The sequence below is a fragment of the Phragmites australis genome, chromosome 6 (genome assembly GCF_958298935.1).
Source record: "Phragmites australis chromosome 6, lpPhrAust1.1, whole genome shotgun sequence".
NCBI lineage: Eukaryota > Viridiplantae > Streptophyta > Magnoliopsida > Poales > Poaceae > Phragmites > Phragmites australis.
In genome coordinates this window covers 1,921,571-1,947,690 of record NC_084926.1, presented here as the reverse complement: position 1 = coordinate 1,947,690, position 26,120 = coordinate 1,921,571, and the positions used below count along the sequence as shown (strand labels likewise).

The 26,120-nt window shown below is 45.0% G+C and overlaps 2 protein-coding genes and 1 pseudogene across 2 annotated transcripts; 1 reads left to right on the top strand and 2 right to left on the bottom strand.

Moving 5' to 3' along the window:
* Positions 1 to 974: 974 nt before the first annotated feature.
* LOC133921013 (DNA replication licensing factor MCM5-like) lies at positions 975 to 8,543 on the bottom strand (annotated as a pseudogene).
* Positions 8,544 to 9,311: 768 nt separating this feature from the next.
* LOC133921012 (aspartate aminotransferase, chloroplastic-like) lies at positions 9,312 to 13,457 on the top strand. Its single transcript, XM_062365707.1, has 11 exons — positions 9,312 to 9,597; positions 9,705 to 9,764; positions 10,607 to 10,801; positions 10,876 to 10,914; positions 11,027 to 11,116; positions 11,252 to 11,360; positions 11,489 to 11,598; positions 11,796 to 11,939; positions 12,012 to 12,178; positions 12,683 to 12,947; positions 13,080 to 13,457. Exons 1-11 carry the CDS (start codon positions 9,535 to 9,537, stop codon positions 13,209 to 13,211), a joined length of 1,374 nt encoding a protein of 457 aa, XP_062221691.1. The 5' UTR covers positions 9,312 to 9,534; the 3' UTR covers positions 13,212 to 13,457.
* An 8,389-nt stretch (positions 13,458 to 21,846) lies between these two features.
* Positions 21,847 to 24,412, bottom strand: LOC133921011 (transmembrane 9 superfamily member 11-like). The gene has a single exon (XM_062365706.1). The coding sequence runs from the start codon at positions 24,159 to 24,161 to the stop codon at positions 22,170 to 22,172; it is 1,992 nt and encodes a 663-aa protein (XP_062221690.1). The 5' UTR covers positions 24,162 to 24,412; the 3' UTR covers positions 21,847 to 22,169.
* Between the last annotated feature and the right edge of the window lie 1,708 nt (positions 24,413 to 26,120).

Below are 26,120 nucleotides of genomic sequence, written 5' to 3'. Positions count from 1 at the left end.
TGCTTACTCAGTTGAATTCTGGTCCTTACTGTCTGTCTTGGCACATCAGTAAACAAATCGAAAATGCTAATTATCTGTTGACAGAAATTGAGGGAGAAGAATTGTCGAATATCGTACCGTAGGATTTGCTTCAAGATCCGTGCCCTTCTTCTCCGGCGAAGTTAGGGTTTTGGGTAGGGGTTAGGGTTCGGGATTTTGGTGGGAGATTTGTAGCCTCCGTCTTAGAAGGAGCTATGGGGGTGGCTGCCGACCCGGCGGTGGTGGCGGGCAGTGGGCGAGGCAACGGGGCGCCGCCCGTCGTGAGTGGCGGAGGACCGCCAGTTGAGCTGGTGATGGTGGTAGGAGCGTCGAGTTTGGAGTGGTTAGGAGTGCTAGCGGTCGAGGGCGGCGGATCCATCGGTGGCAGCATGGGAATGCACAGAGGAGGGGTGCTGACAAGATAGATTGACAAATGAGAGAGGGACGACAAAGGAGGATGAGCCGCACCGATGCCGGAGACAGCAAGGCGAAGGGTGGTGGCGCGAGGGCAGGGTCGGGAGAGAGACAAGACGAGTGAATGAGATAAAGTTAGAGTTCTATTATATACTATGCAAACAGATCTGATCCTGGATGGAGATCCAACGGTCCAGAAAATGATAGATTTTTCATCCCTAAATCTGTCATCGGATAGCTGTAAGTCCCAAAACAAAATTTGCAATCATGGATTAAATTCCTGCAATACAATTTCAGAACCTTGGCCCTAAAGCATCGTCTAATTGCTTAGAGTAGATGATTTAAGGTTACAGCGACAGATTACTGTAATACAACTACACTACATTTCTACGACAATAAAATACCTTGCATTCTTCCAGATTACAATAATAGTTCTGTTAGACATCAACCCAAACGTGCCTCCTCTGGCAGAGCTTGCAGTTTTGGATAAACATATACACAAATCTGAAGATGCGATGCCCTGGGTTTATTCATACTCCACCTCAAGCCTTTCGGACAATCACCTGGTGCTCTCTCTTATACTCCACTTCGTCCCTTCGATGCATGATCAGAAGGGCTCTTCTCACCTGAAACAACAAAGAGATTACTAGAATTCCAGTAGCTACAAAACTACTTTCTTGCAAATTATGACAGATTCCTCAATGGATTCGTTCATTCCCATCCTATTTAGTTCATCGATACGTGGCTTCCAATTCAGTGGCGGATCTAGAATTTTTTCGTAGGGTAGGCATTCAAATTTTTAAGATCATAAATTCGATAAAAGAGTATAAAATTTGACAAAAGACACTACAAATTCGGTAATTTGGTATAATATTGTAAATTCAACAATAAATCCCAAATTTGTAAAACCGCAATATAAATAGTCTAAACACGACATAAGGTCTTACATAAGTGAAAGATTACATCATTACGATACTATTCTAGATTCTTCACTTTGCGTTTTCTCATAGCCATGAAAGTCTCGATTATGTCATCCTCACTTACCTTGGAGAAGATATCTCACTCGATATATATGACTAAACAATCATTCAACAACTCATCGCACATTCTATTTCTCAACTTATCCTTCACTAAACTCAATGCCGAAAATACTCTTTCAACACTTGCCGTCGCCACCGGTAGGATCAATACCAATTTAAGAAGCAAGTACACCAAGTTATAAACAACATGCTTATTCGTTTCAACAAGCCTAATAAAGAGCTCATCAAGATTGTTTAGGCCTTTGAATCTATCATCTTTCCTCATATCATCAATAAACTTGTTAAGTTGGAGTTCAAATCCTATCAATTCCACACTTGAAAATTCCTTAGGATAAAACTTGGTAAGCCTTTGCTTCATGTTTCCGAAAAAGCGAAGCAATATCTCCCTACCTCTTTATCTCTGTGAAGCAACCTTGATTGAAGCCAATTATTAAAAAAAGTAACAGTAGTTGTGAGATGCAACGTATCAAATCTAGTGTGTTCAAGAAGCGATTAAAAGTAAATCATCCCAATAAGATCGCACTCTCGTCAGTCAAAACATACAAAAATTGCTCTTTTACTCTCACAGTCCCACAACAGAAAAGAAAAGACGTGCTACGCCGCTACTTCCAGATGATGAATGAGCTCGTCGAGGACGCCGCCGACGTCCGGGTTCTCCGTCACGCCGTCATGCGCGGCGGGTCCGAGGGCGCGTAGGAGGTGCACGAGCTGATCAAGAAGATCGATGGGCACGCGGCGCACTCCTGTAAACCAGCGACAAACTAGCCGGCAGCGCAGCTGCGTGAGGAACCGAGGAGCGGAGGAGGCGAGAAGTCACGACGCGCGGACGCGACGTGAGGAACCGAAACCGTCCAGTAGACTTACCCGGTATTTTTTTGACAACCGAGCTAAACTTTAGACTGGGCTGAACCAGGGTAGTCCTGGGCCTACCAGGACTACCCTGTGGGTCCGCCCCTGTTCCAATTCCCATTCTCTTTATTTGTGCTTCTGCTTGCTGTTAGAACAATGGACAGCATTCAGAAAACGCAAGGTCCAAGAGCTGAATTTTATTTTGGGCTGCAAGGATTAACATTGATCCGCTCGCTCTCCCCATTTTTATTCGTGTTGGTTATGGATACTCTTGCGAGTCTCTTTTACAAGGCTAGGCTCGCTGGGGTCATCGATTCTACTAGCCATGACTCAATTCGTCAAGGTGCTCGCTATACGTGGACAATATTGTTATGTTCCTGTCGCCAACCTCGAGGGACATCCGGGCGCATTTGGCCATTGTTCATTTCTTCGAGAACACTTCCGGGATTAAAGATAAATCTGGACAAATGTGTGGCCGTTCCAATCAATTGTTCTGCAAGTGACCTCTCTGTTGTCCACGAGAACCTCCCATATGAGCTATCTTCCTTTCCAATGCAATACTTGGGAGCGTAAGGATCATCTTTAGCCGGTGGTGGACAAGGTCGCATCTAAGCTCTCTATTTGGCAGGCCAAATTGATCTCCAAACCAGGGCATGCAACTCTCATGCAATCCGTTCTATCATCAACCCCTATTCATACTCTAATCCCCATCAAGATTCTGCTGTGGGTAATCAATGAGGTTGATAAGATCAAGAAGGCATTTGGGTGGGAGAGAAAGCTATGTCTAGCGACTGTAGCTCGTTAGCCTGGCCTACAGTGTGTCGTCCGAGTGATTACGGTGGTCTAGGTATTCTTGATCTTCGAGTGGCCGGTCTGGCCTTGCGCCTACGATGGCTCTAGTGGCAACGAACTGATCAATCCAAACCTTGGGCTACCCTACCTTTGCACCATGAGAGACAGGTGGTCGTGCTCTTTGAAGCTTCCACTTGTTTTGGGGTTGTCAACAGCAAATCCACCTTTTTTTGGACTGATGCTTGGTTTCATGGTCATTCCATTCGTTTCATGGCTCCTAATCTCTTCAGTTGTGTCACTTTCTCAGTCTCAAGAAGCAGAACCGTGCATGATGCCCTTTAGAACTGAAGATGGATTAGGGACATCGTGGGTCCTCTATCCATACATGCCTTAAGCCAATATCTTCACCTCTGGCGACATCTGGAGTCCATCACCCTAGGTAGCGAGGATGATCGTATTATCCGGAAATAATCTCCCTCCGGCCAATACTCTGCGAAATCAGCTTATCAACTTATGTTTCAAGGATGCATCCATTTTGAGGGAGCCAACATGTTGTGAAGGTCTTAGGCGCCCACTAAAGTCAAGTTCTTCGATTGGTTGGCTCTTCGTGGTAGGCTATGGACGGCGGCTCACAGGTGGAGACATGGATTATAAGCTGATGACTCTTGTTTGCACTGTGCGCAACTCCCTGAGACCACTGACCACCTACTTCTACATTGCTACCAGGTGAGGGAGTTATGGTGGCACGTGCTGGGAGTTCATGTCCCTCACACGAGCACTTAGCTCCTGGATTGGTGGGCGGATCTTCGTGGCAGTGCAAACAAAACCTACTAAAAAGGTCTAACTCCTTAACGCTTCTACTTTGTTGGCAAATTTGGCGGTCCCGTAACAATGTGGTTTTCAACAATCGACGCATCTCGGCCGACTTCATGGTGACACTCATCTGGGAAGACATCGATTCATAGTGTGGTGCGGGGGCAAAACATCTTGCGGTCCTCAAAAAATGGTTGCCTGTGTATGGCTCTATAATCTAAGCATCAACACATTTTCGTTTGTTGGGTTGTTTGTTTCTATATAATCTTCTTTTGCTTTTACTCGGGCCTTTGGCCGTCCCAACTGTTGTGTAAACTTTAAACTTTTTTTCCCTTAATACAAAGATAAACTACTCTTCCACGTATTCTAGAAAAAAAAAGATTAACCTTGATTTCGTTTGCGATCTCTGGTGACAAGTTCAAATGCTCGTTGATTCCAGATCTTGCAGCATCAACGGTGGAGACATCGAACAGTCTAAATGCCTCTTCAACATGCTCTGGTGTAGCCACGCTTGTCCTAAAGATTCATTCAAGCAATCAATAATGAGTATGATCATGTAATGAGACATGGAAATTAAAACCGCATCAGATGAGTGGATATATAAAGATATTTCGAACATACTGGCTATCAAGCTTTCTGTAAATCAATGTGCATAGAACATTTAATATGTAATCAACTAGTACTTACAATCTCATCTTTGCAAGAGATTCACTCAAACGTATGATAGCTTCAAGCTGTCTCACAGTGATGGGTATTGCTGCAGCCCTCCCTGTCTCATGAGATTGCTGTCTCATTTTCTGCAAAATGAATAAGATACAGAGTTAATTTCATAAAATTACAACTATTTACACTTAACTATTGTAAAACTACAACTTCTGGAACCAATTTCATATATCTACAACTAATTATGTCCATAGTAACACAAAGCTACAATTTATGTACAAAACTACAATTTTGCACAAAACTACAATTATTTTACTCTATTTTTCACCATACAAAGCCGTAGTTTTATGTTACCAAAAGCACAAATAGTTGTGATTTTACGAAACTAGTAACAAAAGTTGTAGTTTTGTGATAGTTAGGTGTAAATAGTTGTAGTTTTATGAAATTAGCTATAAGATAAAATATGTATAAGTCAAAATAACCAGTTAATTATGTGAAAATATCTGGTACATACCTGTCTAATCTCAACATATTTGTTCTGAAGCATCTCAGGTGCTTTTCTGAGAGACGTGGTTTGCAAGTAACACGGCAGTCCTCAATGTACCTGTATGTTAGAGGATTATGCATTAGAATCCAAGAAAGCATTAAATCAAATTTGTACAACAGAAAACGGAAGGCAAATTGCACCTTTTCAGCCAATTTTCTCCTTCGCTGGCATCTGTATTCTTGGATGAAGCAGCATCACCACTGGCGTGCACCTTGATGATGTGGCTTGCTATTCGCTGCATTTTGAAGTTGCATTTGGTGTCTGAGCTAGCATAGAAAAGTAACGCTGAAAAATAATTTTACTTCATACCTTATCTTGATCATACATTCTGATATCTTTAACGATAAAGATTAGATCAAATCTGGAAGAATGGTCGTCGGTAGATCAATGTTATCCTGTGCAGTCTGATGAACAGAAAAGGGACAATTTATCAAATTGTGTCTTATATATAGGACTGGAACATTTGATAGTTCTGAAAATATGGAATACTCGATAAGTCAATAACAAAACACATTGACCAACCTTAAGATCATCATAGCGCCCTGCAATCGGATTGGCAACTGCAAGAACTGAGGTCCTTGAATTGACTACTGTTGTAATGCCAGCTTTGAGCCCTTATCTTTTTGCTTTGGTGATGGATGAGGTCACAAGGGATATACAAGGTGATATCCCATGGTGTATGCTCTTTGCAGATGATGTGGTGCTAGTCGACGATAGTCGGACGGGGGTAAATGGAAAGTTGGAGCTGTGGAGACAGACCTTGGAGTCGAAGGGTTTTAGGCTTAGTAGAACTAAAACTGAGTACATGAGGTGCGATTTTAGTACTACTAGGCACGAGGAAGATGAGGTTTGCCTTGACGGGCAGGTGATACCTCAGAATGATACCTTTCGATATTTGGGGTCGATGCTGCAGAAGGATGGTGAAATCGATGAAGATGTGAGCCATCGAATCAAAGCCGGGTGGATGAAGTGGCGCCAAGCTTCCGGCGTCCTCTGCGACAAGAGAGTACCACAGAAGCTAAAAGGCAGGTTCTATAGGACGGCAATTAGACCTGCGATGTTGTATGGCGCAGAATGTTGGCCAACTAAAAGGCAACATGTCCAACGGTTGAGTGTAGCGGAGATGCGCATGCTGAGATGGATGTGTGGCCACACAAGAAAGGATCGGGTTCGGAATGAGGACATACGTGATAGAGTTGGTGTAGCACCAATTGAAGAGAAGCTTGTCCAACATCGTTTGAGATGGTTTGGGCATATACAACGCAGGCCCTCAGAAGCGCCTGTACATAGCGGAAGAATAAAGCGTGCGGATAATGTCAAGAGAGGTCGAGGTAGACCAAACTTGACATGGGAGGAGTCTGTAAAGAGGGATCTGAAAGACTGGAATATCACCAAAGAACTAGCCATGGACAGAGGTGCGTGGAAGTTAGCTATCCACGTGCCAGAGCCATGACTAGACTTGCAAGATCTTATGGGTTTCATCTCTAGCCTACCCCAACTTGTTTGGGACTGAAAGGCTTTGTTGTTGTTGTTGTTGTTGTTGTTGTTGTTGTTGTTGTTGTTGTAATGCCAGCTTTGGCAATAGATATCGTCTGCTGCTCCATGGCTTCATGAATTGCAACTCTGGAATCACAGAAAGAAAAGTATGCTGGTTTTTTAATAGTTTCGAAAGTACAAACAAATCAGGTATACGATCAGGCTACAAGAAGTCATGTCTACCTGTCTTCAGGTCTCATTTTGTCAAATTCATCAATACAAACCACTCCACCATCAGCTAAAACCATGGCCCCTCCTTCAAATAAAACTCACGCTGTACTGGGAAATAAATGTTCTTAGCCATAAAGAACCAAATTTTGAGTAAATAGCAAACAATTCAGTGAAATCAAACCTACCGAGCTACTATCCCGAGTTACAGATGCTGTAAGACCTGCTGCAGATGAACCTTTTCCAGATGTATAAACTGCAGTTGGTGCTGTCTTCTCTACAAACTTGAGGAACTGTTGAAACATATAATTTCGTGACGCTGAACAAGAAATGTTTGATTTTTTTAGTGTCAAAAACACATACACAATTGTATTGTCAAATTACTGGAACTTAACTAGAGCATAAAATTTACATGATACCAAAGTGCAGGCATTACATGGCCGGTGAGCTTTATTCTCACATTATTTTGCCATTAAAGTAAATGATACAGTAACTTGAAAGATACTTGCCTGGGATTTAGCTGTTGACAGATCACCCAAAAGCAAGACATGAATGTCCCCTCTAAGACGGACACCGTCTTGTAGCCTCTGCAGTAGACAGCGGTTTAGTCATAGCATTAGAACACTACTAGTCAGCAACTGGATTTGTTCCTCTGAAAGCATATCATCCACTGGCTAAGCTTGCATACCTTCTTCGATCCCCCAAACAACAAACATGCAATGGATTTCTTGATATCAGAATGGCCATAAATTGAAGGGCCAATCATTGAGCAAAGCTTGGCATATGCATCTGGCCTCTGAGCAAATTCTTTGAATTCCATTTCCCAAAAGTCAAGAGGACAGTCAGCCTCACTGATAAATGTAATCCCCTTCATCAAACACTGGAAAACAAAGCACCTCATCGAGTGTAAAATTCGAGAGGCCGTTCGAGTTGTTGTCTCGAGATTGCTCCAATCCCACAACTCTAATGTAAGGCTGTTTAACTCCAACAGCACCCTTCTGGCTGCAAAATGAATACGACAGCACTATTAGCCATGTACTTGGTCCAGCAAAATAACAAACAAAAAAGCTTTAATTCATCATACTTTGCAGATGCTTGGTAGACGCTGTAGATACCAACTACAGTTAATCTTGCCCCCGGAACAATGGTCTGAACAGGGCGCCTATCTACAGAAAGAAAGAAAGCAGCATATTCCTAGGAAGTTCACCAGTTGGAACATCCTGTGAAGCAGTATTAAGAAAGGGATCATCGTTAGTCAAACTTATGAGAGTTAACCAGAAAACACTACGAAAACAGTGGGATTACTTGGTCTTTCAGAAAAAACACTGGGGTACTTTTAGTCAACTAGATTGCAGCAAGGACAAATAGTAACTAACCTCTGGGTTTTCCTGCAATTTGATGGTCTGGAGATCCACGTACTTGCTCTTAGCCGGGACTGCAATCCAGGGGGCAAGGCTCTTCTCCAGGCCAAGGAAAAACAATACCATTAACAATACCAACAAAACAGTCCGAATAGCTGAATGTGGTTAGTGAGAAACATACCTGAGGAACATGGTCACAAGATCGTGGGACAATAGCCCCACCGAGGCCCGATCTGCACGGCACTGTCCTCACACTCTGCAGTTCTTACAGAGAAGGGTTACATGAGTGGCCTTGGCTTTCACTCTCGATGCAGCAATTGCAATCCCCGCAATCTTCACCATCTGACATGTAATCCGTCTGAAATTTTTTCACTCATATAACTTTTTTATGTGTTCTATAATATATGTTCAACCTATTTTAATTAGATTTACTTAAAATCTAATTTTTTTCAAATAGGCTACTTTTATAATTCCTAACAATTGTTATGGTCTGAAATAAAATCCCTCTAATATGAAAAAATTCACTAATATTCTTCTTATATGATAGAATAATTTTTAAAATTATTTCTAGTATTATGTTATATGATGAAAAAGTGAATTCATTTGTATCATTCGTAAGTATATAAATGAAACATATAATGAAAAATTATAAAATAACTCACTTTTTTCACCATATAATCTAGGGATATAAATAATTTTAGAAATTAGTTCATCATATCTACATTCAACTGTGCCCCGGAGACACGATCGAAGCACAATTGTTACGAGTTATAAAAATAGTCTTTTTTGAGAATTTTAATTTAAATTCTACCTAGGCTTTTTGAGTGAGTCTAATTAAAATAGATTGCACATGAATTATAAAACACGTAAAAAATTAGTATTTTTTAAAAGATATAAGATTATTTTTTAAATGAATCTAATGAAAATCGAATTTTATGTGAAATTAATACATAATACTGACAGTCTTATATTACTATTTATAATACTTATAGTTTTAAATTATAAATAGCATAATACTAATTTTATACAATCCACTCGAATTTTTACCTCGACGAGTGGTTTCATTTGGGGTCAAAAACCAGTGGCTGAACCATCCGGTCCCAGCTCCCACCGATTCCAAAATTTCTAGGGTTCGGAAAAGCAAAAACAGACACGCGAAATCAGCCCAACTCCCAGTTCGTGACGGAGACACCGAGGCCATCGCCATCCACCCACTCGACTCCTCCCTTCCGCTTGATCTCACAAACGCGAGCGACGAGCATCATCTCCTGATCTCCTCAGCACAGTAGCGGTAGGCAGCCCACGCCTCTGATCTGCTGCTTCCTCTCCGGAGATGGCTTCCACCGCCTTCGCCGTCTCCTCGTCAGCGTCCTCCGCCGCCGCCGCCCGGTCCAAGGCACGGCCCGCGTCGTCCCCAATCATCAGCTCCCCCGCCCATTTGCTGGTTTCTCGGACCGGGGTTTGAAGTCTGAACGATTTGTGGTGGTTTATTGGTGTGTGCAGGTTCTCGGAGGAGGAAAGAGTCAGGGGAGGAATGGCTGCCGCGTGGGGATCACGAGGAAGGTGATATCCTGTTGCGTTTTTTGAATGGATAATCTTGCTTATTTAGATCCCGCAGTTGATTTGGTGAATTGCATGGGTTTTGTAGTATGAGATGGCTGTGGGTATTGTCAGGTATCAAATGCGATTCAGTATGGGTTGCTTCCTTGATGAGCATTTCAGGAATTGGGACTGCTTCTGGCTTTTGAAATATTCAGGCATATATGTGTGATTTCCAGTTATATGTTGTCAATTATCATAAGCTTCTAGGGCTTATAGGACAATAGAGTGCAGATGTTTACGATGTTATGCTTACGCTTTGTATATGCTTGGCATGCACAGCGCAGTCTTGCAGCAATTGCTAACTGTTGATCTATCAGCATTCTATAGGATCATCTGTTGGTTTCCGATAGTGCAAATGTGCGACTACTTATGCTAATAGCTTGCTCGAATTGTTTTTCCTTGTAGAAATACCACGAGCTCACATGAGATCAAACAAACCGCCTTTGCGTCCCCAAATGTGGAGTTGTCATTAGGCTCTGTGAGGACCTTCATTTTGTAGTAAAGAAAATGGGTTACTAACCCCAGCTGTAGGCCTCTTACAGGAATTGTTATATGATTAAATTTTAGTTACATTTTAGTGTAATGACAGCAACAAGCTAGAATTTCTCCTTTTGAAGTTAAACCACATCGTATTTGACAGGGTAGCTGGTTATGCAAGCATTTCCTGTTCCACCGTGGATGATTTAAAAAAATATATATATATATGATGTAAACTGTATTTTAATCCCTTTGTCAACATTTGATATTTCTTGATATGGCTTGTGCTTTGAACTCTGATTGCTCCTTTGTTGTTTTGAATGTAGAATTTTGGACGTGTCATAATGGCACTTGCAGTTGATGTTTCTCGTTTTGAAGGAGTGCCAATGGCCCCTCCGGACCCAATTCTTGGGGTTTCGGAGGCATTTAAAGCAGATAAAAATGACCTGAAGCTCAATCTTGGTGTTGGTGCCTATAGAACAGAAGAGTTGCAGCCCTATGTCCTCAATGTTGTCAAGAAGGTAAGCCTATAAAGCAGAAACATTTTCTTAGTAATTGAGGTTCCTGTTTTCATGTGCTATTTTACATGTTATAGGCTGAAAATCTTATGTTGGAGAAGGGGGACAACAAAGAGGTATGGTGGAATTTTGCAATTGAAGTTATTAGATCATGATTATTCGCTTTTCCTGAGTTATATATTGCTTTTATATCTGAAAGTGAATCTGAAGCTATGGTTTATGGTGCAGTATCTTCCTATTGAAGGACTTGCTGCATTTAACAAAGCAACTGCAGAATTATTGTTTGGAGCTGATAACCCTGTCATCAAGCAAGGCCTGGTATGTACTTACTATGCACTATGCTGACATTGCCGTTGATATTGTGAATGCAGGATTTTCTGAAATGCTGATATAGAATGGTATTTTCTTTTCTTATTTTAGTTAGCTCTATTTAATATATAGCCCCTACTGTAGGTTGCTACTCTTCAGTCTCTCTCGGGCACTGGGTCACTACGCCTTGCTGCTGCATTTATACAAAGATACTTCCCTGAAGCCAAAGTACTTATATCATCTCCCACCTGGGGTACATATGCCGCAACTATTCTTCATGACTTAATATGTTCAGCTCATGAGTCTTGAACTCCTAATTTTTTTGGTTGAGGAGTGTGTCATTGGCGAGCTTGTAATTTCATCCAATCTATGTGTTAACAGGGAACCATAAGAACATCTTCAATGATGCTAGGGTACCTTGGTCAGAGTACAGGTATTATGATCCCAAGACAGTTGGGTTGGATTTTGAGGGAATGATAGCTGACATAGAGGTAACTGAATTTCCTTCGATTTATATTCATGTTGTCATTTTCACTTGCTATCTTCCATTTGATGAACTCTGTTGAGTGTCAACTTTTATTCAATTAGGCTGCATTTCATCATAAGACATTCTCTCTGGAAATGAAAAGTGTGTTGTGGATCGATTTTTTTAATGGTATTATTTATGTGTTTACTCTTTGCACAATAGGCTGCTCCAGAAGGATCTTTTGTTCTGCTACATGGTTGTGCTCACAACCCAACTGGAATAGACCCAACTCCTGAGCAGTGGGAGAAAATTGCAGATGTCATTCAAGAGAAAAAACATATGCCTTTCTTTGATGTTGCATACCAGGTGAACTGTTTAGCACTTAGTTTTTGTTTATCACATTTTGTCTCTTACTGAACTGCTAAGCTTTCTATGTAGGGTTTTGCCAGTGGAAGCCTTGATGAAGATGCATTTTCTGTCAGGCTTTTTGTTAAGCGTGGAATGGAAGTGTTTGTTGCACAGTCTTACAGCAAGAACCTTGGTCTATATGCAGAAAGGATTGGGGCAATAAATGTTGTCTGCTCAGCACCAGAAGTAGCGGATAGGTAATCTTTCGTTCTTACTGATTGCCTGCCTAAACAATATTTTTCCATTTCATTCAGTTGCAGCAAATGCTTAGGCAAGCTTTCCAGGCACTCCATTTATCACTACTTGTCCTTTGTTGTTAATGAATAATGATACTCCCTCCGTTTCAAAATACAGAGCGTATTAGGATTTAAAAAATTCGTAAATTTTGACCAACAATTAGTGAAATTATGCACATGTTTTGTGTACAAAAGATGTATCAATAGATTTGTATTTCACAATCTTTTAATAAGATATCGGTTTTGTAGCAATTGATAATATATTATAAGAGATTAATGGTCAAAGTATAGTTTGAAAGGCTTTCTTAAATCCTAATACTCCCTGTAAAAAGAAATGGATGGAGTAACAATTAATAATTTATTTTTCAGTAATTGCTTTATACGCAAGAATCTGTGGGCAACTACGTTCCTATTATGCCATTGGAAACTTATTTTTGTCTGGCATTCCACATCGCTTCCTCGCAGGGTAAAGAGCCAGCTGAAACGATTGGCACGGCCCATGTACTCAAACCCCCCTATTCATGGTGCTAGGATAGTTGCCAATGTTGTTGGTGATCCAACTATGTTTGGTGAATGGAAGCAGGAGATGGAGGAAATGGCAGGGCGAATCAAGAATGTAAGGCAGAAGCTCTATTATAGTTTGTCTGCGAAGGATAAGAGTGGCAAGGACTGGTCTTTCATTCTGAGGCAGATAGGCATGTTCTCCTACACTGGCTTGAACAAAGCACAGGTAACACGACTTCCACTGCTGCAGATGGCATACTAAAATGTACCAATTACTGATTCCAGACTAAAATGTGTCTGGAAAGACCTTGCAATGGCTTCACATACTGCAACATAATTTCATTCATTGTGCTTGCAGAGCGATAACATGACAGATAAATGGCATATTTACATGACCAAGGATGGGAGAATTTCGTTAGCTGGTCTATCCCTGGCCAAGTGCGATTATCTTGCCGATGCCATCATCGATTCCTTCCATGATGTCAACTAGATAGAGGTCTAAGAATTCAGGTCAAGCTATTAGCGACTATTCCTTGTACGCTAGGCTGGGATTTTTGGGTCCTTCCAGCTTGAGTGTTCAGGTTTTATCTGGTTTTGTGTAATTTGAATAAATAAATTTCGTCAGCGCAGCAAACTCTGGTGCTTGGCTACATGTAACATTAGAATAAAAACATGCCTACAAGCTTGTAATACTTGAATCAAAATAATTCAGCAATCAGCCACTCTGATTTCAATAGTCCGCGGCATCCATTTTTTTTATTATTTGTACGCACATTGCTATTGCATACTCAAGATACTCATTTCTTAGATTTGGATCAATATTAACCTCTGGTAAATTTGGTACCGGTCTACGCTCAGGATTGATACCGGTCTACCTCTACTTCTACCCCCTTCCAGTAGAACTCCCATCTTCCTCCTCCATCTGTTACATCCTGTCCATGGCGAGAGGCTGTCGGACCAGTTCAGGCTGATTGGCTCCAATCAGATCCCTTCCCCCGATTGTTTGTCTCCTTGCCTCCTTGTCGAGCTCCACCTCCACTCCCTCCACTTACTTGCCTCCCACGAGCAGCGGCCGCCGCGACGGCGTGGTTGGCGTGGCTGTCGCTGGGAAGGACGGCAGCACAGGGTACGCGCCTACGCGGTGTCCGTCGAGGTCCCGGACTGCGGGGAGGGAGGGAGGGTCGATGTTCCGCCTAGGAGGCCATTGCATTTCGGTGCCGTCCTCGTCGCCACGGGTGCCATGCATTCCAAGTCTCCGACCACTTGAAGAATATAGGCGTCTGTTTGGATGGACGGATGGAGCCGTTCCGACGGGGTCATTCAGGAAACTATGGTGTTTGTTAGCCGGACGGAGCGGATGGGATGGCTAGGATGCGAGCATATTCGCTCAAGATACTGGATGAGCTGATCCGTCGAAATCGGTCAGATGAGCTCATACAGGTTTGCTCCTCGTGCGTGCGCTCGTTTGTGTGTGCGTAGGTGATTTTTTATTTATATTTCGATTTTATTTTAAAATATAAAAATAGCTTATAAATTTTAAATTGATTTTATTTTATGAGCAATAGATATCACTACTAATTCATATTAATTGATTTGATTAAAAAATATGAGTCAATATTTAATTAAAATTCTCAAAAAAACTTACTTTTGTAGCTCATATTATCCACCTAATTTTACCAATTAAACAGAAAACTGATTTACCTTATCCACTCTCATCCCATCAACCAAATAGAAAACTAATCATCTTATCTATTCAACTAAACAAAAAATAAATTATTAAAAAAAAATATAAATAACTCTATCTCATTAGACCTGTTCTCCAACTAAAGTAAACTTGAAAGGGACAAAAAAAGGTCAGAGGGGGATGTACCGGAACAGGTTGTAGCTGCAAATCCAACGCAGGCTTGTACCGGAACAGGATGTGTTTAAGAGTGGAGTTTATTTACTGTGGTTAGAATAGGATAAGTCATCCTGGTCGTAGCTGGAAACTGATTCAAGCCTGCCATGATTCTTTTTCTAATTTTACCGTGGAGTTACTATAGCTTTAGCGTTCTGTACGAATCTGTCCTGAACTACTGGTAATCACCATCGTCGTGGGTTCATGGCTGCTAAAAACAGCTGCTTGCTGAGCATCGTGTCGCGGCTGCGGCATCAGCGCCATCCTCCGGTTCCGCTTCGCAGCGTCTGCAAGGCCTAGAGAGCGCGCCCCCGCCCTTGGCCACGCGCACCAGCAGCTCGCCGCGCGGCGGCGGCAGCGTGAGGTGACCGTCGTCTCGCCGTGCATCCCCGGCTCCGGGTCGGCGCGCCCGTTCCTCCAGCGGCGCATGCGCTGTGTGCACAAGTTGTACCCGTATCCCATTCCGCACACGTCTGACTCGTTGGTCCACGCCGAAGAAAGCAAGTGGTGGTGGTGCATGCAGTGCGTGAGGGGGGGGGGGGGCGGACGCTCCCATGTCGGCATCAGCTCTCCTTTCTCTCTCTGCCCCCACAGCCTTACGTGTCCCGGCCTTTCTTTACTCGCTTTAATCATGAAACCGACACCCCTCCTCGCTACCTCTGACTCCGCAACACCTTATGACAGGTGGGCCCGTGTGGAATTATGGGCCCACCACAGTGCAAAGTTTGGCAGCGGGATGCGAGGAAAGGTACTATTAGGTGCCGTGTCTTCTCCCTCCTCAGTATTCTGTGTGCTGCGTCCACCAGCGCATAATGACAATGCTAAAGAGGGGTTAATTTATGTGGTACTAATCGAAAGGGCCGTAGAAGGTAGGGAGATTACGAATCCAAACTACACCTTTGTTTTGGGATAATACCACATGATTCTCGACCGTAGCAGTGCCAGTCCACACGGCAAAGGCGATTATATGTTATTTTACGTGAGCCACACTTAGAGATGCCGAGCATCAATCATGGAGAAGGAGATTAGTGGTATTACCTTTTTTTTTAAGAAAAGAGATTACTCGGTTTGTATTGAAAGAAAAAAAAGCCACTGATAGATAATCAGAACTAAAACAAAGAGGAAATAAATTACCGCTGGGAACTCCAGCTTACAGATCAAACTAAAACCACAAAGCTTTGATCAACGGCTTACAAAATATTATATCACCCCTAAGCTAATCAGCAAATAACCACACGATCAGTACGAAGCTAAGAAGCCTAAAGTTCCATTACATCATACACATATGCTGAGCTCATGTCAAAATATTTGATCAAATGTAACATTTTTAATGGCATAGCCTGCATGATCACATTTTCATCGGTTTTAAAGAGAGCATTCCACTTCTGCAAGTAGAAAATCTCAGAAAACATAATGTCAATCGGTAAGGCAGGAATCAGCCAAAACATTCGGCTAAATAGTACCATGCAAATGGACTATGTAACACCTAAATAAAATATGATCAGTAGTTTCTAAGTTACCACAAAGACCATATTTCTCACTGCCCTTCCAGCCTCTTTTCTTGAGAGTAATTGCATATTACAATTTGTTGTTGACGGTTTGCCATAAAAAACTTTTTTTAAGTGGTAGCTTACTACCCCACCAAAAATAAGAAATTTATATAGAGAACTGGTGATAAAATCCCCAGAATTATCCAAAGTCCATAGCATTTCATCTTCCCCTCACTGAGTTATATTATTTGTAATTGGTCATGGAGCAACTGCAACCCGTTAGGCTCTAGCTGGTTTAGAATTCTCTTGAAAATCAAGATCCAGCTCTTATCATTGCAGCAGTTCTCCGCAGGGTATCTGAGTCCCCATAAAGCTCAAAGAGGTCAGGATATTGACATTTATTTTCTAATCAGACATCTTTCAAAAAGAGAATTTCATTTTCACTAATCACTTTGTATTGGTGGTGAAAGCGCGGTGGTATTTGTATAAGTGTGGTGCGATTACTAGAGCATTAATTAATGGCGTATGGTAGATGGGATTAATAAATGAGGACGCACCGGCTGGCCCTTGCGGGGAAACCGCCTTGCAGGCCGCTGGAACGGCACCACAGCTGTCGGTTGGCCCACCACGCCCACCACTTCCGCGGCTCCCACGGCAACCACCCCATTCTCTCTCTCCTCCTCCTCCTGTTATTTTTCTTCTATTGTTGCTTTCTCCTATTCTTTATGCCCGAGTCAAGGAAACTTTGCCCCGATTGTTCCCAAAGAACTACAATGCCGCCACCAATTTTTTTTTATTTGAACTACGCATATAGGAAATCGAGAGAATATATTCTAGGTACCATACGTTGCCACAGAGCATGGTTTCTTTTTTATAGATAGATTGGTACCAACGTGTATGACTATCTGATTTTCCTTTGACAAATTGAGACACAAATTACGATGTGTCAAATTTATCCCGAGCGATGGCAAGGCATGAGATTTGAAGCAATATTGAGGGCACGGGTGACGGGTCTACCTCACCAATAATCGAACCGCCCATGTGGGTCACCGTTGAGTCACGAGCCGAGCCGAGCGCGTGAGGGCCCCGCCCCGCTCAACGAAGGCGGGCGGTGCAGCCCGCGGCCCACCGCCCAGGCGACACGGCATCCGCAGCCGCCCGTGCCTGCATCCGACGGCGTGCGTCGCGGCCACGGAGAATAAAGATCTCCACCAGACCACCACCACCCGACCCAGCAAAAGAAAAAAAAAATAAATTCGATTTTTTAGATGGAATTCTGGCCACGCACGCATCCCTCCCTCAGTCCATATAAGCGGCCTCATCGCAACCCATTCGCCTCGCATTATTCTCCCCTCCCCTATCCTCTCTCTCTCGCTAGGGTTAGCCTCGCTGCGGTAACCTCACCGCCTCCTCTTCTCTTCCTCCCCTCGGAAGTTTCATTGTCAAAGCCTCTGGTCTTGTTGTGCTTCTGCGGCAATGGCCACGGTGGTGCTCAGATCCCACGACGCGTTGAACAACCAGATGCATCTGGAGGCGTTCTCGACGTCTCCGTCGAAGCCTCGACGCCGACGGAGCCCCAAGCCGGCGGGCGCGACGTCACCGCCACCTAAAACCGCGGCGGTAGCCTCACCGCCTGTTAAGGCGGCGGCCACAAGCCGCCGATCGCCGCCAGCGAGGCCGGCTGTCCGCAAGCAGCAATCTCCGACGAAGGAGAAGCCCAAGCAGCGGCTTGTTATGGAGGAGGTTCGGATCCTCAAGCGCGGCGAGGAGCCGCATGCTCCCGCCCTTGCGGCGCCGGCGCCCGTCTTAGCGGTGCCTGTGGCGCAAGCCGCGGCGGTGGACCAGCGCGTGCTCTGCTCCACTAGCCGGATCGGACCGCAGGAGCCCACTGTGGTGCCGACGAAGATCATGGCGGCCGGCTACGCGGGCCCGGCGTTCTCTGCCGCGGCGCCCGAGCCGAGCTCTCTCCCCTTTCCGGCGTTCGTCCTCCGGCGCGCGGAGACCGAGGCCACCCGCGGCCTGCGGTGCCTCCTTCGCATCGGCGAGCTCGCCTGACGGCCCCCGCGGGCCAACGCCGGATTAGCGTTCCTCTCCTCTGAAGCATCCTTCTGCTTCGTCTCTTCTCGTCTCCCTTGTCTCATGTGGTTCCCTACTGATGGATGGATGGATGGATGCAAAGATGGGTCGATGGCTGGTTTGCGCCTTATGGGCGATTGGATCCGATCGAAAGCTTCTCCGGATCAGATCTCCCGGTAACCGTTCCTATCAACCAATTCCGGTATTTTTTCAGAGGAATGGTTGGGGAACGAGCAACCGGTGGTTGGATTTGGTGGTGGTTAGGTTCATGTTGCTTCTACGACGCTGCCCCTCGTTGAGTAGATAATTATGAGTAAGACTGGTGGATTAAGGGTTTGGTTTTAGGATGGTGTTTGGTTTAGGAGTTGGACTAAATTAGCGTGGGAATTAGTTGTTTGGTTTAGGTAATCTGGTAGTAGACGACTTGTGTATGATTTCAGGTTAGGCGATCGTTGGAAAAATAAGGTACGGGGCCTACGGGGTGTGGTTGTGATTTGTTTGTTTTGTGGTAGATGTGTTCTTTGGAGAGTGAGTTACGAACCAAGTTATGTGATATAGTGGTCAGGTGAAGGTTATATGTAAGATATGTCTTGCGAAGTTTGTATCTGTCAGTTTAGCTGTGATATCTATCACTGGTAAAATTATATATAAATTTCTCTGTTCATGCTATGTGTGTTAATCTTAAAACGCCCCTGATTGATCTAACCTGTCAATTTGGTTGTTCTTAAGGGTCTGATTTTGGGCTTTTGGCTTACCTGAAAAGCTATTTTGGGGATTATTGGTTTTTATAACAATTTTTTTAGCTTCTCCGAAAAGCGTTAATTCAGAAACTATTTCTCTAGAATCCAGAAACTACCGAGGCAGAACCAGAAACAGAAAACACAAACAGCGCCCAAGCATGCCGAAGAGGCTGAAGAGCTGCATCTCCGAATTCGGAAGCATCGGTCAGCTGTCTCCTAGATGCATGAGATGTTTCTTTCGGTTTGGATCACTGTTGAATTGAGTAGTGAGAAAACTTTGCGCGCTTTGAGCCCCTTCTGGATTGGTATTGGGATTGGGCGAGCTTGGTGTTGCGGTCATCGCTCAGCCATGCCTTTTATGAATAAGTTTAGATGATCCCTGAACTATTGCACTATGTCTACTCTATACCTCTACGGAACATCAGGTATTTAGCACTCTTGTATTTTCAATACCGTTTAATTAACCCTCTAGGCCGATATTTAGGGCGGTTTAATTAACCCTGGTAGCACAACAAGCTCCTTCAATACTGAAAATGCCCCAATCTGAAATTGTTGGAATTAAAATCAGAATTACGAGCCCAAAATATGAGTTGCAGGGTAGTTGAAGAACTAACCTTAGTCTTTGATCGATTTTTCACGCAACTGCCTGTTGATAGGCTTGATAACTTTTAGGAGGGAAGGGAGCCGGTGGTTACGAGGATGGCAGGGAGCATGCAGGCGGCTGAGTGTGCTGCTCGTGCTACGGCGGCTCCTCGCCATGCTCCAGCCGCTGGCCCTGCTCCTGCTCTTCCGGTGGCGCGTGTGGCCGGGCCGCGGCGGCCGCGGCAGCGTCGGGGCCAGTGGGAAGAAGGGGAGGGCAGCGTCGGTGCTGGCCAGGTCGCCCATGGCCGCCGCGCGGAGGCAGACGTTGTTGTGGAGGGAGGTGCCAGATCCAGATGTGTCGGTATAGGTGGTGGAAGGAGGAGGCAGAACGGAGAGGAGGTGGGGGGGGGGGGGAAGGGGGAGAAAGCGGTGGTGGCAGCCGGGAAGACGCGGCGGAGTGGACGGAAGGTAGGTTGGGAACGACAATGACGGTTGGGTGGTGCGTTGGAAAAAAGGCGAGACGGTGGGAATTGACAAATATTTTGAAGGATGGGAGGGCATAGTGGAGCAGTAGCTACAGGTCGCGCTTGGAGAGGGGTGGGGGTGGCGGTAGAGGTGGCGGTGGCAGTTGTGCGCTAGGAGAGGTGGTGACAAAGGACGAGGATCCCGATGTAGTGTGTCGTCGTTGATGCATGAGTTAGGCTCACGCGTCAGCGACGAAGTCACCGTGATGTCGACTATATCTTATCTTATGATCCAGTGGTGAAGGAGGGAGCGGGGCGGCGTGGGAAGGCGAAGCTGAGCTGCGGACGGAACACTCGTGAAGACGCTCATAGTTTACATCGGATGGCTTTCCTTCTTTACTGGCTTATCCGACAGTCTCGTTTTGCTGTCAACGTGGCTTGATGAGGGGCGAGTTTTAGGTTCAGGATTCGGTCCATAAGATAAGATATAGTCGACATGATCAGCGATTGACATTCACAATTTACTCCAGAGCAAGGGCAAAGAAAATTGAATTATGCGTATATTTATGCAGGATCTAATTAGATGCTTCAAGGGGGCCACATCTATTCACTTTCATCCGTTAAGACAGTATTGGACACAGTATAGCGCAATGTGAACCATTTCGCAAGGGAACCGGGACGGTGTTTGTCTAGGCAGCAAGTGCACAACGTGAAGAAGTAACCAGAGCACTGAGTACTATCATAGTCATCTTACAGCAAGGATTATAGTATAATCTCAAGAATTTAAAGATGACCGCAAGTGGGAATCCTAATGACTTCGATCGCAGTTAAAAAAAATGCATCGATTTTGATGTACAGTACCGCGCAAGACAACCCACGGATCCGCGGCAGTATCTAGGTCAAAACTTTGGACCAAGTGTATCGTTCCACGGATCCACGGATCCACTGCATTCAGAAAGCAAGAAAATGATCCTTAAAATAAAACAAGTAGCCTCCCGCCTCAGGATCCTGGCAGGTTCACTACTTCATGAGGATTAGGTATCAAGTAAAGAACATAATTCAAAACCACTACAAGTTTGTTATGGACTTATGGGCCTTTAATATTCTAATCTTTAGAACAAGTTGCAGTGGCAGGAAACCACACCTCTACATTTTGGATTGTAGCAACCTTGCATGGGAGTCCAAGGTGTGTTCCATTAGCAAGACAACGCAAAATCAAGAACATCGACTAATCTATCCATGGAACGATACAAAACAAAGAAGTAGACAAATGGAAGGAAGGAGCAGAGCAACACAATGACCACGAGCAACATGGTGCAAGGTTGGAGACACCATTACGGCTCCGAAATTGAAGGAACAACGGGGTTCTCCTTTGGCTGGTTTGAAGCTGATGGTACTAGACTATTTACTAACTGGTTCACTAAGAAACAGGTGATTAACAACGGTTATACAAGGCAAATGTTATGGCAATGTTGTTTGCAAAGATTACCAAGTAATGACACAGATACTACTTCACAGTAACCATTGTAGAGAAGAACTGAGCAAACATAAAGCCAGGCTACTTGGTCGCAACTAATACCCTGTTGTGTTTGCACTGTCAATGTCGGATAATCTTGTATACAGTATCAAGTCACATGAAAGGTGCTACTGCGGAGAAATCCGTCTTAAGACTACATGCTGTAAGATGCTCAAGATCAAGACAGTGATACTACACTCGGCACATACATATTCGTGACAACAGAATAAGAAGGGATAAATAAACTTACACAACATAAACAGAAGCTGTGGGAGCAAAGAAACAACAGCAACACCATATCAACATAATTTGTACTAGCAATTATGGAAAACTATAAGGAACTAAGAATCTTTTGTTAGGTGGAGATAACTGGATCTAACATCTTGGGAAATGTCACTAAACATTAATTTGAAACGGATATGATACTAAACTTACATCTTAATACAGTAATGGCAGACTAAGCAACTAAAATAACGCAACATGTGAATAAAACACTTCATTCTATTACATCGTGCAAGCTGCAAGCACTTCTTCATAAAACCCATTGACGAACCCTAGTAGCCCTTACAATAGTTATTCAGGCTTTGTATACCAAAATATGACATGAACTAAGATTTCGTGACTACAAACTTTTCAATGTCCATTATGCTCACCTCTCAATTGACTCCTCGGCAGGGAGAAACTTAGTCTGCTTTCACCGATGAGAAAAGATAGTGGACAAAGCAGAATGAAGAAATGAACCCAACTGTGCCAGTTGCCAGCATAATAGCAATCACCATGAAGAGCGAGTAGCCGATGTAGAGGGTCGCTGACACAGGTCCACTCAGGTTTTTGAGGTCAAAAACGAGATAGTTGATTGAGTACAAGAAAATGTAGATTGCCACTGATCCAGATGAGAAGAATGATTTCCACCACCACTTCCAATCCTCAACACAGAGGTGCATGTAAGTCAGAACCAGGGAAACCTCAGCGCAGACAATAACCAGGAGCAGCAAGACGATGAAAAGGAATCCAAAAACATAGTACACACGGCCCATCCATATGCTTGACATGATGAAGAAGAGCTCGATGAATAGGGTGCCGAAGGGCAGTGTGCCAGCACCAAGAACCAACAACCAGGATGGGTACTTCTGAGGAGGGATTTCACGAGGGATCTGGTTCGTGCGGACAGGGTACTCAATGTGTGGTGCTTTGGCACCAAGGAATCCACCAACAAGTGTAAGCGGCACGGAGATGCAGAACCAAAGCAGAAGCAGCACAACGAACAGTGAGAAGGGGATGGCACCAGTGCTCTGGCTTCCCCACAACAGGAAGTTCAGTGTGGTAAGGATCAAGAATGCGATTCCAGGGAAGAAGCAAGCCGCCCTCCACGAAACACCAACCCACCCGGAGTGATCCCCACACTTGATTGTCTTCCATACACGAACGGCAACGTATCCTGCCAGAATTCCAAGGACCATATAGAAGAACAGCATGCCCGTGATCAGAGTGCCACGGGAGGCTGGGGACATGAACCCAAGTGCAGCAAATAGAATGGTCACCATCGCCATCCCAAGGATCTGAACACCATCCCCAACCATGACGCAGAGCAGCATTGGATTGCTTGGCGCACGGAAGACATCACTGACCACAAGCTTCCACCCAGACAGCTCCTCATTCATCTGCGCCTGAGCCTCGCTATCAAGCTCCTCATACTTGGTCAGATCACGCCTCACAGTCCTCAACAGTATGACAAACACAATACCAGCGAGGAAGGCAATCACCATCAGGGAGTTGAGAATGGAGAACCAGTGCACCTTGGCCCCCTCCATCTTCAGGTAGGCATCCCACCTCGATGGCCACTTGATGTCGCTCTCCACGAACGACACCTCATACGTGTAGACAATGGGCTCGTTCTCCTTGATGCTCATCGACACGGTGGTCGGGTCGCACTTGATCGTGCTGGGGTACCGGTCGTACATCTTGAGCGACTTGACATCCTCCGGGTTGTGCTTGATGCTGCACGGCACGACCTCAAACCCAACAACCATCCACCCCGAGGACGACCCAGCGCCGCCGTCCTTGCCACCGGCCGGGATGACATCGGTGGCGTCGGCAGCGCCCATGACGCGTGCGACATTGGCCTCCTCGTACTTGTGTACAAGGACGGTGAACTGGAGGTGGTTGAAGACGTAGTAGTCGACGCCGACGCGTACCCCGACGGGGTAGCCGGTCCAGCGCAGGAAGTAGTCATCCTTCTTGGTGTAGCGGATGGCGGGGAGGTTGTCGAGGATGAGGTTAACCTGGTACATCTCGTCGATGCGCTTCTTGAGGAGCGAGAAGGCGTCGGGCGTCAGCGGCGCCGAGCGGCAGAGGAAGATGTCGGACTCGTTGGTGTACATCCTGAAGCGGTAGGGCGAGTTCTCGATGCGGTCGCCCATGAGGAGCTCGCCGAGGTTCTCGGCGCTGTCCTTGACGCCCTCGGGCGGGGTGCAGAAGGGGAGGCTGTAGTAGCTGAAGGGCATCTCGGTGTCGATGGATGTGAGGGAGTTCACCTTCACGCTCAGGGACTCGCCGGGGTTGTACTTGTGCGGGTAGCTCCCCGGGAGGTAGAAGCCGCGGGCGCCCGGCGCCGAGAGGAGCGCGGCCGCCGCCACGGCGACGACGAAGAGGAGGAGCGCGCCGAGGCGGGCCATGGTTGGATCTGGATCAGGGGATCCGACTTGTAGGTGGATCTGGGGGGCGATAGGGTTATGAGTGGTGTCGGCGCTCCGGCGAGGAGGCTGCAGAGCTCGCCGGAGGCGGGGGTGTCGGTGGCGGCGGAGCAGATCTGGGGGCGAAATGACGAGGGTGAGGGGGTCGCGGCGGTGGTGGTTTATACGGCGTGATGTGCTGCGTTGCCGGGAAGGAACGGGGAGGATTTGGGCGTGTCGAATCTCAGCTGTGAATTTCCCGCGCTACCCCTCTTCCCGTCTTCTGAGGCTTTGGCTTTTTGCAGTAAACCGACTGGATGGAGAATTCGGGCCAGGGCAGTTTTGGGAAGCAAACCTTGGCTGCTCCTTTTTCATTATTTTAAATGGAATAGTGAATTTCATTAACCATGTGCCCCTAAATCACCGGGCACCAAGTCTGAAATCGGGCCCTTTGATGAAGAGAAACTAGTTTGCGAGTTTGCTACACTGTAAATCTTCATTGTCCTTCCAGTTTGAAACTCGGGGATCTCTTCCGATTCCGGATTGAATCTTCGCTGTGAAACTTATTGGAAGTTAATACGAGCTTCCTACGTTTCGAACTGAACCTTAAGCCATTTAGATGTTCAAACTTTGCAATGTTATCAGCACGCGAGGCATGTTCAGAGAACAAAAGCGATTGTGCAATGCAAGACATGCAGAGGCATGCAGTGAGTACGATTGAGCTTTGCGCCAGGTGAGAGATCGAACGTGATGCTCACCACCCTTCAAATCTGGAATGGCATTGTCGTGATTGAGATCCACCCTAGTCTGGCGCACGGTCAACAGGCTACCCACGAGCGTGCTCCTTAATTGGACCTCGATTAGTCTCCTGCAGGCTGTACGAGTATCTCTCAACCAACTAACAATTTGTCTTGCGCGCTCTCTGTGACTGACAGGTCGTGCCAATTGGAACATGACAGTGCTGCTTGTTAGGCAGCTGCTCTGGTGTTCGTTTCTCGTTTCTGTGCTCTGTCAGTTCCCAGGCCTCCGTCACTGTCCCTTGCATCTGCATCAACAGTGATTCTTCCTTGTTGTGAGTAGAGAGGAGGTTGGAAGAAAATTGATGACGGTGCATACGTGTATAATTCTAAAGTGATATTGTCAATTTTAGCTGTTTAGATGATCAAGATAAGCTACGTAGTGTAAAAAAATCTAGCCCGGTGCTTATGTACCACTTTGTCTCAATGTGACTTCGTCACAGATTAAAATGTGAGTAGTACTTCCCAGTTCACAAATATTTATTATTTTTATTAAGATCTGATCAAATTTTTAAAACTCTGAGCATCAATAGTTTTTAAAATATTTAGTTTGAAAATATAAAAAGCACATGTGTAGATTTATCTTTAAAAATGTTTTTAATAATATTTTTTATTAGATATTATAATTATATTTCTAATAAAAATTATGATCAAATTGTACATCAAAAACCATAAAAAAAATGATAAATATTTATGACAAAAAGAGTATATTAACAAAAGACATCTCATGGCACCCTAATCAGCAGGCTCTAGCGCTTCGGCGGTCACCTATGACATCGCATGGAACGGTATCAGTGGAAAAGGAAAAAGGATTACGCGCTGGACAATCCATCAGTCGATGTCTGTCATAACCTTTTTTTGGCTGGCAAAAGTTCACGCGACATAAACTGGCTTCAGACGGGACCAACTCCGGATCGTTTGGTGGCTCCGAACAGACGCGAGCGAGCATTGTCAAGCAGCAGCGAACTCTGATAGAGCAATGGCACCACGATTCAACGTACCATCCTCGCTGATAAGCAGATCCACCGTCACAGTCGCAAAACCAAACAAGAAAAATCAGATAAAGCTGCGCCAGAGAGTGGGAGAGGCGAGGAGCGACTGCAACAAGCCGGCACGTTGCAACTGCTCACGCACCATCCGGCGATTTGCACACGGGCCACGCACA

What these genes read in the sequence shown, in the direction of transcription:
- LOC133921011 (XM_062365706.1), bottom strand. Translation starts at nt 24,161, where the DNA reads ATGGCCCGCCTCGGCGCGCTCCTCCTCTTCGTCGTCGCCGTGGCGGCG.
- LOC133921012 (XM_062365707.1), top strand. Translation starts at nt 9,535, where the DNA reads ATGGCTTCCACCGCCTTCGCCGTCTCCTCGTCAGCGTCCTCCGCCGCC. An exon ending in CTGTCATCAAGCAAGGCCTG is followed by an intron (nt 11,117 to 11,251) that starts GTATGTACTTAC and finishes CCCCTACTGTAG; the next exon opens with GTTGCTACTCTTCAGTCTCT. An exon ending in GCACCAGAAGTAGCGGATAG is followed by an intron (nt 12,179 to 12,682) that starts GTAATCTTTCGT and finishes GCTTCCTCGCAG; the next exon opens with GGTAAAGAGCCAGCTGAAAC.